Source organism: Oreochromis niloticus, linkage group LG8, assembly GCF_001858045.2.
Source record: "Oreochromis niloticus isolate F11D_XX linkage group LG8, O_niloticus_UMD_NMBU, whole genome shotgun sequence".
Classification (NCBI taxonomy): Eukaryota; Metazoa; Chordata; class Actinopteri; order Cichliformes; family Cichlidae; genus Oreochromis; species Oreochromis niloticus.
The window spans coordinates 17,497,291-17,512,399 of NC_031973.2; the positions used below are offsets into that span (position 1 = coordinate 17,497,291).

General features: G+C 37.6%; 1 protein-coding gene across 2 annotated transcripts; it reads right to left on the reverse strand.

Moving 5' to 3' along the window:
* Positions 1 to 1,422: 1,422 nt before the first annotated feature.
* On the reverse strand, positions 1,423 to 6,238 carry LOC100706977 (serine protease 27). Of its 2 annotated transcripts, XM_005448338.4 has the most exons (10): positions 6,093 to 6,236; positions 5,961 to 5,981; positions 5,589 to 5,751; positions 4,246 to 4,514; positions 4,012 to 4,157; positions 3,691 to 3,934; positions 2,690 to 2,861; positions 2,332 to 2,597; positions 2,147 to 2,256; positions 1,423 to 2,043 (listed from the first exon to the last, which is right to left on the reverse strand). In XM_005448338.4, the coding sequence occupies exons 1-10, from the start codon at positions 6,145 to 6,147 to the stop codon at positions 1,756 to 1,758; spliced, it is 1,734 nt and encodes a 577-aa protein (XP_005448395.2). In that variant the 5' UTR covers positions 6,148 to 6,236; the 3' UTR covers positions 1,423 to 1,755. The 2 variants fall into 2 exon arrangements, with proteins under 2 accessions (XP_005448395.2, XP_013127978.2); XM_013272524.3 differs by lacking the exons at positions 1,423 to 2,043; positions 2,147 to 2,256 and having other exon boundaries at positions 2,434 to 2,597; positions 2,779 to 2,861; positions 6,093 to 6,238.
* Positions 6,239 to 15,109: the final 8,871 nt, after the last annotated feature.

Consider the following 15,109-nt stretch of genomic DNA (forward strand, 5'->3'; position numbering starts at 1 on the left):
TTTTCTAAAAACGGTGAAATTCATTTTCATTTTTTAAAAATGAATCAGAAATATGAATGTTTAAAAGTAATGTTTATCACAAATGATGAATGAGGTTCAATGGAATATCTGCAGAGGCCCATTTTCAGCAATAATATCTGCTGTGTTTCAGTGGTACACTGTGTTAACTAACTGTCAGTTTGTAAAGTTAAATCCCAATTAGTCATGCAAGAAACCTTTTTACAAAGACATCAACACACACCAAAACTACTGTGCTTATCAAGAAAACACTACATTTTTCCACATTATCGTATTATTGCAAACTCATTTTGAGTGAGAGACTCACAAATGAACCATTTTAAATGATTCCCAGTTTCCCAGTTATTACAGAGAGCCAGGTCTTAGCTGTCTTATATGTATATTATATGTATTTTTCATCTATTGTATTTGCCAACATCAAGTAATCACAAGCAAAGAAAGACCACACCATGGCATGTTTAAATAAGGAAAGTTTATTGATCAAATTTATTTTTAAACAAATACACATGAAAATTTTTTCACCCCCCAAAAATACATGTTCAAAGCAACACAACGGTGGCCCACAGAATTGTGAACTCTACTCTGCAGAGTGGGCAATCATAATGAAGCAGTTCATTTTATTTGTGGATTCAAGCTGCACTTCATATTTTTGGCCACCAGATGTCACCATGTACCTGCTTTCACTGTGGACCACTACAACTTCCATTGTAAAGACACACCTTTACTCACAGAAAAACAAAGTCAGACCAGTCTTCACAAGTTTACACAGCTACAGTCCACTACACAGGAGGAGAAAGAGCTCTCTCACATGGGGAGAGCCCCGAGAGGACAGTGACCATAACAGAAGCGTTCGTCTATCACAGGGTCTTTTTTGGGGCCTGTCTGAGCAGGAAAATACAATTGTTAATCAACTGCTTAGATCACACAGGAACCAGAAGAGAAAATATCACAAGCAGGTTTGTTTAAGGCGTCACAATAAAAGTCATCAGGAATTCAGTTTTTTCTTTTTCTTCTGAAGTTATCAGTAGTTTATTTCTAATGTACTATTATTATAGTTTGGATCCTCAAATAAAATAGATGAGGCTAAATGTAACTGTCTGAGGAGATCGAGCAATGACATGATGACCTGTGATGTATACTGGTAGGAAGTTTAAAGAGTGTGCTCATGGCTGCTCATCTACAATAAGCATTTTCTGTGTTTATGTTTCTACAAACATTGTATGTATGAATGTAAATCTATGAAATTCAGTATATATCCTTAAAAGCATTTAACTTGTGGAAAAAAATAGCTGTAATTTGTTAAAACTGTCACTGATAATGTGAATGGCTTTGCTCACAAATAAACAAAATATGCAATATTTAGCCCTGAATTATTTTTTAAAAAAGAACAACAAAACAATAACATTATTTTATCCATTATTTTAAACATTATCAATGTTTATTATAATAAGTATGTAATTAGAATTACATTTCAATTTTGCTCTTACACGATTTATACAATTTTTAAGTAGACAACAGCTTCAGAATGCACAGAGAAGACATATTCCTGTATAATTAGTTTAGAGAAACATACCATCACATTCCAAAATGTAAAAAAAAAAAGATTTTAAACTTCATTAGAAATATTCACATGAATAATTTTCTTCATATTGACCTGAGCATCATAACTACATTAAGTAAATATGAATGGGTGTTAATAAAGACTTTTGGCATCTGTTGGTAATTTGTAATAATGAACTACATCAACCACCCACAAGAGCAAATCATGACAACAGGAACAAGGAGATAATGAGGACAGCAAAAAAACATCAATAAGGAAACTGAGAAATCAGGTGAACTTCCTGTTAAAAGTGCTGCAGGAGATGGTGTTTCATCAATAATCTCCTTTAAGAATGACCCAAATCTTGAGATTTTGGTAAAGACGTCAACATCTCCATGGCTCAGTCTACTTTCATAGACGGTTACTACAGCAACCTGGAACCATGATGACTCTGACTTGCACAGCAATGGGCTGCCCTGATCTCCCTGTGGATATAAAACAGGATTCATAATCAGTGATCAACAAACACCCAGCCTGAAAGCATCAGTCCAAGCACATTTAGGATAAAATGACAAATATTTTTTTTACCTCTTGAAGGTCCATGATGTGAGTACAAATTTGATCTGAATCAGAAAGATTGCCACAACTTGCAACTTGAGTTTTCATGTTTTGACGAACTATGCCAGCTTTAACAGCACCTGTAAGAGTCATATTTGCAAATGCAACCAAAGATATTCAGACACTGCAATTTTTTTAAAACAGCAAACCCTTACCTCTGCTGTTGTTCCTGTTTTCCCAGCCTGTCACCAAACACTGACTACCAATGGGGAAAGATCTTGAATCACTAATGTCCGAACACACAGGCTGGATATAATTGTTGAAACTGACTGATTCAAACAGCAGCAATAGTGCAATATTGGAGCCAGTCATTTTGCTCACTGTAATGTTCAAAACACCCAAAGATGTCTCAAACTCTTCAGAACCATTTACGAGTCTAAGACCAAGAAACACATTCCATTCACTGGCATTTGGACTGGTGCTGTCAGGAGGATTGAAGACACCATTAAAAGACAAATCGCAAACAGCTCGTATTTTAAAGGTAAAAATTATAAATGCTGTTTGCGTACTTACGTAGAGAAGCATTGCGCAGTTGTGAGTATAACATTGTCAGATATTAAGCTTCCTCCACATTTGTGCACTCCATTTTGGTGAAGACTTACCATCCAGGGCCAAATTCCTTCAGGTACAGTGCTCTTGTCTCCTCCAGTGTGACTGTTCACGAGGGTGTTGCCACAAACTGACACTGAAAGAAGAAACAAAACATGAAAAAAGCAAATGGTTTAGGTGGTTCTAGGCTGGACTACTGTAATTCATTATTATCAGGATGTCCCAAAAATCTCTGAAAAGCCTTCAGTTAATCCAAAATGCTGCAACAAGAGTACTGACAGGGATAGGAGAGAGAGAGAGCATATTTCTCCTATATTTGCTTCCCTTCATTGGCTCCCTGTTAAATCCAGAATTGAATTCAAAATCCTGCTCCTCACTTACAAGGTGTTGAATAATCAGGCCCCATCTTGTCTTAATGACCTTATAGTACTGTATCACAGTATTAGAGCGCTTCGTGAAGGCTTACTTGTCGTTCCTAGCGTATTTTAAAGTAGAATGACAGGCAGAGCTCTCAGCTGTGAGGCCCCTCTTTTGTGGAACAAGCTTCCAATTTGGATTTGGGAGAGAGACACTATCTCTACTTTTAAGATTAGGCTTAAAACTTTTCTTTTGATAAAGCAAACACTTAGGGCTGGATGAGATGACCCTCCTCCCCTCACCCAACCGGTCGTGTTCCTCCCTGAGTTTGTTTCTGCTGGAGGTTTCCTCCTGTTAAAAGGAAGTTTTTCCTTCCCACTGGCCACAGGGCTTGCTCATAGGGGGTCATATGATTGTTGGGGTTTTCACTATTTTCTATTAATGTAAGGTATTCACCTTAAAATATAGAGCACCTTGAAGCACCTGTTGTTGTGATTTGGTGCTGTATAATAACACTGAATTGAATTACAGATACAGAAAATTTTAAAACATTATATACTTATCCATATTCATTTATTGGTACTGAAAAACTGGAACCTGAGACTCACTTGAGGGTCTTGTTAGAGGACCAGGACAGGTGTAGCTGCTGTCAGGATCCAGCCCGCTGGAGATGAACTGCACAAATCCTGGCCTATTAGAGTGAATGTGGGACTTGATCCAGGACTGGTAACGGGACACTCTGGAGTAGACTCCTGCCAGATTGGGCTGACCACAACCAAAACCAAAACTTACAATTCCAGACTGGACCCAAACAGAGCCCTGTTTACTCACCATTGGACCTCCGGAGTCTCCCTGTAGAGATGAAGAGGACACATCTGAGGATCTTTGAAACACCTGATTATGTAACCAAATGAGATGAGGAAGCCTACCTGGCATGAGTCTTTGCCTCCTGCCAGAACACCAGCACAGATCATGTTGTCTGTGACTCTGCCCACTCCATTCAGGCAGTTACACTGTCTGTTTCCCACAACTGGCACCTCCACTTCTTGCAGCGTTTGAGGGAAGGGTAAGGCCACTGATGGGAAGAAAGATGAGGAGCTGTTTACACATAAACCAATGAACTACAGAACACATGAACACTGAAACACCAACAACAGGCTTACCTCCCTCTTTGACTGCACCCCAGCCAGTCACCCAGCTATCAGTGCCATCATTGAACACACTGCCACTCGCTGCCAGGCACACAGGTCTGATGTAGTCAGTGAATCTGACTGGTGAGGAGAGTCTGAGCAGAGCGATGTCGTTGTTGTTGGTCACACTGTCGTAGTTTGGGTGCAAAATGATTTTGGCAACATTTCTGGACACTTTGTTTGGATTTGCACCCTGCAGACTCTGAAGACCAAGAAAAACCTTCCATCTGGAAGGACTTGAACTAAAGTTAAAAAAAGAAAAAGAAAATATAGAAGTTTTGATGAAAAAAAACATTCAACTGTAAACATTTGTATTTATGCATGAGCCAGTATTTTAACATTTATGTTGATGAAATGTTTCATGAATGCTGGCAGTTTCAGTATTCCCAATCTGATATTTGCCTTCCTTGACAAATTTTAGTCAAAGCCCAGTGCTCTGCGATACTGCAGATTTGGTATCAATCTGATACCAAGTAAATACAGGGCCAGTATTGCCGATACCAGTACTGATGTCAGTACTTTTAACCTATATAGGCAGCTTTCTTAGGTTCAAGTTCCTTGGTGTGCACATCTCAGAAGATCTCTCCTGCTCAAAGAACACAGCATCACTGGTCAGTAAAGCCTAACAATGACTCTACCTCCCCACATACTGAGGAGAGCAAGAGCCTCAACCCCCATTATGAGCGCCTTCAACAAAGGCACTGTTAAGAGTATCTTCATCAGTTGCATCACTGTGTGGTATGGCTCCTGATTGGGTCCTGCCAGAAAAAGCTATATTGAGTAGTGAGATTATAAGAGAGGATTGTGGGTGATTCGTTTCCCTCCCTCCAGGACATCTATTGCACTCGCATCACCTAAACACTCCGCTGCATTACAGATAACTCCACTCATCTGTCCAACAGCTTTTCCAGTTTTCTGCTATTGGGAAGGAGACTGAAGAGCCTCTGCCCTGGAACCAGCAGACTGAAAGACATCAGGCTGACAGGATGGATGAATGAACTCTCTCCCTGCACTGTCCCTCGACCCACACACACAAACTCCAGACCTTTATTCACCTCTTCCCTCTGAGCCCCCCCACGGACATAAAAATCTCTGAACCTCCACCTTTGCTATTCACTGATTCCCCTACCCCACATGCACTTGAACTCGTGCCCACAAACACAAACTATCGATCGCATCGCGCTAGTATCGATTTGATATCAATATCAGAGCTGATATCAATACTATTGATATTTGGATCGATCTGCACACCCCTACCCTGTTCAAGCTGGATCAGTTTAGGTATAAAGATTAAACAGATGTTTTTTGTTACTCACCTAAAAAAGCAGTGAGCAGCAGACATCACCCACTCTTTGTTGATGAGGGAACCGCCACAAAAATGTCCACCAAATAGCTGCACGCTGACCTGCCACGGCCAGTGTCCAGGTGGAGCATCTTCACCTCCTACTATCCTGCTGCTGTGTGGAGTAGTGCCACATACTGAAACAAAGATCAGCAGGATCAAACTTCAGAAGCAACGTAAATCATTGTTGGAACATGTAAAAAAAAACCATTTTTTCCCCCTGTTTTTAGTTGGATCGCTGATGAAATGAATTGTAATGTCAAAAATATAAATAATAAAATGAAGCACTTTATAACTTTTACAAATGTTTTTTTTTTTACTCAGAGAAACTCTTATTTTTACCTACCATCAAGCTGAGCATTTGATTCTGGAAAGAAACACAACAGGATCAGTGATGTTCAAGAGAGGAGGCAATTTTCAGATCCTGAATTTATATTTGCATACAGTTATGTTACATGCAAATGTTGGTCTGACTTACCTGCAGACAGGAGGCTCACCAAAGCCATCAAATGAATCCACTTCCTTAACACCATTGTGTAACTGCACAGTTCTCGTGTGTCCCTCTTTTTACACCTTTTATACCCAGCTATCAGTGAGTGGCAAATATATAAACAGTGTGTCACTTATTATTGCCCCTCCCATGTGCACACCCCACAGCCAGAATGCTGAAACATTTCCTTCTTCCTTTAATTTCTGGGACAAAGGCTACAGAACTCCAGTCATGTTTTTTAATGTCCAGAGCTTAAAGACCACAGTGATTTTCTTATGTCATTTTCCATGACAGACTTCTGCCCTTTTCACAGTTCAGTAATTCTTGCTACATTATTATTAATTTCAAAGTCAGTGAAAAACCTATCCGTGGACTTCTCACTTTTAAGATTGGGATGAAATTCTGTACACGTGCCAGTTGTCATTGATGTGTCAGTTGTGTGTTTCAGCAGCATGGTTTACTATGTAGACATAAAATTATATTTTAATTACAAAATATTTACTGGTGCTGTCAAGTGTCTTAATGACTAGCTAGTATCATGTTGCCATGATGTGACAACTATTCACATTGTATTCAGAAACCATTATGACTCATTCCTTTTACATCCTAAAACTAAAATGGTTTATTGTCATTTTTTTTTTTTTTTTTTTTTTGCCTCGTCATGAATCATTCCATACTTCATGGGTAAAAAACAGAAACATGAAATCTTTAAATGTTTGTAAAGTCTTCAGACTATTTAAAAAATCACCTTAAGTTAAGTCACTGATATACAAAAACTACCTGAAATCAAAGATGTATGCAGATATAGTCACCTTAATTTATTTTGTAAGATAACCAAGCCACATGCAGGTGAAGAACAAATTACAAAACCATGAAACCAAAGCTGTCTGCAGAGCTCTGTAGACAGGAATAATAAAACAAACATTTCTGTTGAGGAATACAATTAAATGACTGTACAGTTTACTTAAAATTTAGAATTCATAAATAACAACTATATTATATTTTAGCATTAAAAAAGCTTGATTAAGAACCTGAATAGCAAAACTTAGTTCTTCACAGAATTATTAATTATGTATTTAATGTCATTTAAAGAAACTAAATACTATTATCATTATTGCATATTTTAGAAAACAAAAATCTAGACATTTATTTGATACAACTTGAAACTTTTATCCTGAGTAAACTGATTAACAATGTCAGTAAAATACTGGCAAAAACATACCCCTGGGTTCTGTATGGAGGCCTGTCTGTAGGTTGCAGGTTAAGCAATTCAACTGAATATCTATAAGAAATTTTAGACAGATGTGTTAGATGAGGGAATATCTTTTGGAAGACATGTCATCACTGCAGTAAAGCTTTAGAGAATTGGAAAATTAGTACTTTAAGTTAACTCTCTAATTAAACATGTTGACATATGTCATTCATAGAAATAAATACAGATTAATATTAATATCTTTAGAGTACAACTCATCACTAATATGTTATCCACTATCATTGCCTCTCAAAAACAAACAAAAAGTGCACAAAGGTAAGAAATGCTGACAAAGATGGCATGCACAATAAACAAAACTACACATTCATCCAAGAGTTCATGTTGCACCTGTTACTTTTATTATTGAATAAAACGAATAATATCTTCTGTCTGCATGTCCAGATATGCTTTTTGACTTTTTCACGACATTTTAGAACAACTGAGCTTGCTGTTTATTTAGTTAATATTTTCTAGCTGGTTCTTGTTTAACTTCTGTTAACATTCCCGGTTGGACGATAAGTAAAGTAGTTTGGTATTCATTCAGGTCAAAGCTGACTGACTCCGTGGTCAAACATAAACTAACTGAGGAGGGCTGTTCTTAATATAGACAACCATTATGAGATAGGTTTTTCAGGTCTATCTCATTTTGAGTTTTTGTGTGTATCCAGTTTAGTTGTATGTAGTGCAGTGTGTTCTGGCTCATTTAAGTGTAGTTTTGGTTTAGTTTTGATTTCTTTCAGTGTTCGTTTTTGTGATTTTGATTATTATAATGTGGAGAGTATTTGTCCGGGTCAAGCTTTAGGGAGTTCAAAAAAATTATATTACAAACACAGTAAATTTTCAGTGTCATCTTTTAATATAGTTTTTTATTTTAGTTAACCATAATAACCTACATTGTAAATAACTGTTTTGGCAGGGCTTCACTGGAGTCTCGTGGAGAATAAAGCTGTGATAAGAGGAGGAGAGAAGCTGCAGAGAAGCGTGTAAGACTGCAACTCTGCTTCCTGGTCCTAACTCTGAATAGTCAGGTTTTTGGGGGGTTTAATAAATTTTCGAGAAATTTGATAAAAAAGAGCTGCCGCATCCAACGTGGGATGGATGCCTTCTCTTCTAACAAGACCAGGTTTCTGTCAGAAAGTTTCCCAATTATCTATAAAGAGCACATTGTGCTGGGGTGATCTCTTTGACTTGGACAGTGTTTTTTTCTGAGACATTTTAATCCAATAAATCTGTAATGGACCCAAATGTTTGCAAATTCTTAGTCGATGCCGAAGGTTTGATAGCTGCGTACCAACTGAAATGTGGTTTCCTTGGAATTTCTCTTGCTTACTTATGAGTTCTGATAAGGCTGTGTGTGATGTCAGATTCTAATGATGCATCACAACTACTGACAAGGTCAGGATTATATATGCATATTAGGTTGTCATTTTTGACATTTTTATATGCTTACGTTTTTTTTAAGATGGCAAGTTATCAAGCACATGCCACAAGGACAAGCAGTGTATATTCTTCCACATGTGCTTCTCCACATTTTTACCCCAGTTCAGGAATGGGGAAGTAAATAATTAAAAAATATCTCACTAGTGCTGAATTTTGGGAACTATCAGGAATTAAACTGTGGTGGATAAGAGAGAATAAATGATTAAATGAGGTATTGATTCATGAGAAAATAGAGCTCACTTTCTTTGTTTTTGAGCTATCTAGTCAGCTGTTATGAACTGCCATCTTTTTAAGAACTACTGAAGCAGGAATTTCTGATCAAAGTTAAATAAAAAGCAGCTAAAGTTATCCATTCTGGTGAAGGCATACAGGCTGACTCATATCCAGAACAACTGATCAGATGATTGAAACCTGGCCTAGGATGACACAGCAAAATTATTTTAAATGACAATTTAAAGAGACAGTGATTTAAATTCTGCAAAATTTAACACACTGAAAAGATATGCAGACAGGAAATGTTTAATATGAAGCTTTGGCTTACAGTAAGTTGGAGAAGGAAGATCTGTGTTCTCATATCTGACAGCATAATAATGTGTTTTATCAGTTCTCAACTAAATAAAGAAACAGAAACAATTAAACGTCAGAAACTGAGGTGTTTGTTTCATAATTATTCCATTCAATAACAGTAAAATTATTGGTAGATTTTCATAGTTTACCATATTAATTTCCTTCGATTGTGTGCAAGTGATGTGTCGTATGAGGGAGGTGGGGGGAGGGAGGGCTGGTACATGTAAGACTGGAAAGTAGAGGACTGCTCCCTGAAGCAGAGAACAAGCAAACAACTGGCTCTTTAGGCACTCCTATTCAGTAGTAGTGTTCATCTGCACACTGTCACAACACCAGGAACCCACTCAATTACAACAGAGACACACAGTAAAGGGACAAGACAAAATGATCTGGGTCTGAGACAAGTTGCACCCAGCAACGGTTGCTCCCTCACCTGGAAGCCCCATCCCACCCAATGGGCCTGCAGGCACCCATGACATGAGCCCCAAGGCGTAGATTGGGCATCTCAATATGGGTTGACCCACCCTACAATTTGAGGTGGCCAATGGGGCACAGACCACCCAAGGAGGGCTCAGCCGGAGATCAGGAGACTCTTACTCCTGAAAAGAAAAATTTGCTTTATTGGATAAATGTTACACTTGATTCATTTCAGAGAAGTCCAGCGTGCAGGCTTTTAAAACTGCCTTATTTCTTCATGTCACAGATTCAACAAGGTGCTGAAAACACTGATTTTCATTCAAGTTCTTTTTCACCTTTCATTTTTAGACAGAGAGAGAAGTGTATCCTTGGTGGAGAGTTTGCTTTTCTGGTTTTACTCACAACATGCCTGCATAAGGTGAAATAGTCTGCATATATACAGTTGTGTGAAAAAGTGTTCACCCCCTTCCTGATTTCCTGTTTTTGTATGTTTGCCACACTTAAATGTTTCAGATCATCAAACAAATTGAAATATTAGACAAAGATAACATGTGTAAACACAAATTGCAGTTTATAAATGAAGGTGTTTATTATTAAAGGGAAAAAATCCAAACCTATATTGCCCTGTGTGTTAAACTGACCTGAAAGACTTGCTGTGGTAAATGAACTAAATTTCTTGAGTAAGAATGTCTGGTTATCTGTTTTGGACCTCAAGCTGAAGCCCATTTGGGTATGGAACGCCAGGACTGCCATAATGAAATTAATTAAATACACCATTAAATAATTAATTACATTTGGCAATAATTAATTAAAATTGGAAATAATTAATTAAAATGGGAAATAATTAATTAAATAAATATTTTTGACACATTTAACTAATTATTTATTCATTTCACATTTTAATTAATTATTGCCACATTTAATTAATTATTTAATGGTGTATTTAATTAATTCATTATGGCAGTCCTGGCGTTCCATATTTGGGTTCTGCAACAGGACAATGATCCAAAACATGCCAGCAAGTCGACGTCTTATTGGCTTAAGAGAAACAAAAAGGACTTTGGAGTCAAAGTCCACCAAAGGGAATTGGATTTAATCTGAGGACATTTTCTGAAGAAGTTTTTCAATCTGAGTTAAGATTGGCTAAGGTTGGCTAATAAGCTAGGTCCTGAGTTGTGGTGCATGTGAACCATGGCCAAGCATTGCAACAGCAAGGGAACCTTTTAGCTGTTGTAACATAAAGGAACTTAAATGAAATTGAGGTTGTTCGTGAATCACAAATGTGTTTATAATTCCAGGGACATGTTAACTGTCTACTTTTGGCATATGAAAACACAATGAAGCTCTGGTGGCTTGTTGAGTTTTGTGGGTTTTGTTGTAGCGGTGCATTACTTCTAAGTGCAGTCATTTTTTTCTGGTTTAATGATTCAGTATGTAAATTCCTGTCAGGCTTTTTGTAGGTTGTTAACTGAGTTTAGTTCTTGAGTGTATCTTGCATTTTGGTTTATTTATTCAGTCTTTGTTTCCATGTTCAGTGTTTTTCTGTTCCTTCCTGTTTTATTTTGTGAAATAAAACAGGATGTTTTGTTACACTTGGTTGAGTTTTACTTTCTCACAGTTATTTGGGCGTTTATCAATATGCGTACTTGTGCGTACTTGCGTTCTCGTGTACTCGTGATACGTCATCAGTCGGAGACCAAGTACTGTTCCAATTCAAAGTACGCATCAAGCCGAGAACGCGAAAAAGTCCCGGATGTGTTCTCGATCCGCCCGTTTTATCGAGCATGCATCGGTGTGGACTTCTCACTACTCAGGTTAAAGAAACCCCAGCAGCTGTCTATAGTATTGAGTGTCCACTAGAATAGAAATAAAAGCGTTCTAACATCTCACCTGCTTGTTTTTATTAAGGTATGTACACGTATGTACATGTACACTATTTTTATTATTAGAGGTTTCACTAGTGCGGTTAAAAATGATATATAAGTCACTTAGATCACTTCTAAATGTTAATGTTTGGTTTATTTCAGTGTTTTATTTGTTCCTGAGTAAACCGGTTTGGCTGTGATTAAAGTTAAGCTTCATAACATGTTACTCACAGTTACATTAAGAGGGGATGGCAGTAAAAACTCCGGACCTGTGACATCATCACGTACGCTGGTGTTCCGACTGTACAAATCACGAGTCCGTGCTCGCGTACTTGAGAATTGAGAAACGGCCATTGTCTTGTTTCCACTGTTCCTCCTCACCTCCTGTGTGTACTCAAAGCCTCAGGTTGCTCATGTTTTTTTATTGGGTCATACTGTGTTCCTGTGCATTCTTCTTAGTAGATTATCTCTGCAGTCTATATTTGTGTCCTTTTCCCCCTGAATATTATGACAGAAACTTACAAATATGTCATCATCCTCATCATCAATCATCATGTTTAACAGTGTTCAACAGAATAATTTATATTGGACCTTTTTTTTTAAAAAAAACAAAAAAACAAAAACTTGATAAAACTATAAAGAACTGCATTTTCTTAAATGTCCATCTCTTAGATATCCCATTTAACACACACACACACACACACACTCACACACGCACACACTCATAAAGACTTACAAAAAACTGATGTGAAATTCACACTTTGGATGTGGTCAGATTATTGGGTGTTAGGCTGGGCTGACAAGTTCATTTTTATCAGTGGTGCACACTTGCAAAAGAAGTGACTTCCTGAAAAGCAGTTTGAACTAATAAGCATGCAGAGATGTAACAAGGCTTCAAAAGAACTAGAGCTGGCTGGTTAGTTATCCACCAGCCAGGCAGCATTCAGAAATAAACTGCTGCTCAAGATGTTTTTCTTAATAAAGGAAAGATTGTGCAATCCTCCACTTAGAGCAGAATAGACTAGCTCTTTATTGTCACTAACATGTACAATAAAATTGTTGTACTCTGTGGTCTTTTAGGCTTGTTGGTGTTGCTGAGCATTGATATGCACACTGATGCCTCATAGAAATGACAAACTACACACATCACTTGAGCAAAACAACAGATAGTTGTGTTTAAAAACAGTCCTGTAAAAGTTTTTTTTTTTTTTATTGAATCAAAGGTAAAAAAGCAAGTAGCTCTGAAATTTACTCGAAGTATAAATTAAAAATTAACTGTATGGATGTTGCTTGGACATTTACCAATTTTTGTGCAAAGCTAACTGAACCCCTTGATTAATATTATAATAAAATAATATTAAGGCACTACAGACTTTTTTATCATAAATTCTAATGTGTACACAGGCAGAGAAAAACAATGACAATTAAAAAATTTATCTATTTGCTGTTGCCCACATTGCAGATGTTACTGCTGTAGCCAAATCTGATGTGTGTCATCTGGTAGGGTGTGAATAAGTTTCATGCAGCAGTGTCACTTGTGAACCAGGGTTAGAAATGCATGTAATCAGAGCAAAGAGAAAGCCACACAATTTTACTGTGGTTGTTCTTACCAGAGGTCACCTTGTGGATGAATTGTGTTTTTATCATTCAATTGTGTACTCATCTTTTGCAGTTTTAAAAATCTAGATGACAATGTGTTCAAAGTATTGAAGAATCACACTTTTTTCATCATAATAACTTGGAAATGACTTCACTTCCCTCCTGTGAACTGTTTGGTGGTCCGATATACACTGCAGTTAGTTTGCCTCCACACCTACACAGGAAAATGAGTTAAAGTCAGCAGGTGTGTGTGAACAGTATGGTTGTAATTATGTATAGCATATATGAGCGCTTGCGCTCATACATTTTTTTTTTCATGGAAAGCCAAACTGAGCAGAATTGAATTATCAAAGTTGGCTGCCCGCCCAAATCATATGGTCTGCTGCTGACACCTCTTCTTCCTCTCCTTTCTTACATCTTTCTCCATCTCTGACTGAAGTTATCTCACATTTTTTTCACTTCCAGTTAAACGCAGCAGCTGCAGCTTTAGCCAACTGAGGAGTGTGACTGCGGCAAACAGAAAGTTTGTGTGATTACTGATGTTTATTGGGCTGTTTTCAAAGTTACATCTAAAATTACCTGCCACTTAAACAAAAGCTAAGCCCTAGATATACCAGCTAGATATAAAAGTACCACAACCACAACTTCCTGACACTTTTACCCTGTAGAGCAGTGTTAATACTGTTGTAAATAATGCATAAATGTTTTTTGGCTTCTTTTATCTCTTTGTGTGTGATAATAATTAATGATGAATACATCATTAGTGTATTCATCATCAGTGCTTCTTCCCTAAAAATCAGTTTGATTTTTGAAACTGAAATGATTTTCAAATCAGCTTTGAGCAACAATAACTGCACATAAGAATCGTAAACCAAACGCAACAAGCTTGAAAAAGTAAGAAGTATTAACTACATTTGTGTTAAAATCCGGGGAGTAAAAGTAACTGAAACTACAGATACCTGAAAATTCTGCTTGAGTACAGTAATGAAGGATTTGTACTTTGTTACTTCAACTGCTTAATGCTACAGTCCACCTGAGTCCATTCTTTTATCATGAAAATGTACCTGTCTTCTGATGGCTGCTTCCAGCAGGATGACGCACCATGTCAAGTCCAAATGATTTCAAAATGGCTCCTGGAACATGAAAACGAGTTCACTGTAGTCAAACGACTTCCACAGTCACCAAATGTCTCATGAATCTAACACATTTGGGATGTAATGGAACAGGAGTTTCTCAACATGGATCTAAATCATCGATACAACACTAGCTTAGTTAAAGCATTAGTCAGACACAGGACATGATCCTGAGGCATCCTCCTGATAGGAGATGCCCAGAACACTTTGCCAAGGAGGCATCCAGATGTCTCAGCCCTCCTGTCAATATGGAGACCATATCTCTAAGGGAGAGTCTAGACACCCTATAGAGGAAGCTCTTTTCCTCTGTATATATCTGTGATCTCAAACTTTCAGCCACTACCCACTGCTCGTGGCCCTAGCTGATGTTAAAAATGCAGATGCTCTTTTGGTCAGCTCTCTCTACATCATAACAAACTGGTCCAGTCCAGTCAAGTCAAATGACTTTATTGTCATTCTAACCATGTGCAATGGTAAAGCACACAGTAAAATGAGACAAACATTCCTCCAGGACCATGGTGCTATATATGATATAAACAGACAATCAACACGGGACTACATGAAGTGCAATGTGCAAAATTGCAAAAATACAAAACAATGACAGTGCAACACCAGACAGAACAGAACGATGCAGACACAAGACAGTGCAGACTCAACAATGCAACAGAAATGTGCACTGTGCAAAAAGTAACATGGTGTATGAACGTGTTCCTGTGTGTATGAGATTGTGCA

What these genes read in the sequence shown, in the direction of transcription:
- LOC100706977 (XM_005448338.4), bottom strand. Translation starts at nt 6,147, where the DNA reads ATGGTGTTAAGGAAGTGGATTCATTTGATGGCTTTGGTGAGCCTCCTG. An exon ending in GGTGAGCCTCCTGTCTGCAG is followed by an intron (nt 5,982 to 6,092) that starts GTAAGTCAGACC and finishes GTTTCTTTCCAG; the next exon opens with AATCAAATGCTCAGCTTGAT. An exon ending in ACATCATGGACCTTCAAGAG is followed by an intron (nt 2,044 to 2,146) that starts GTAAAAAAAATA and finishes TTATATCCACAG; the next exon opens with GGAGATCAGGGCAGCCCATT.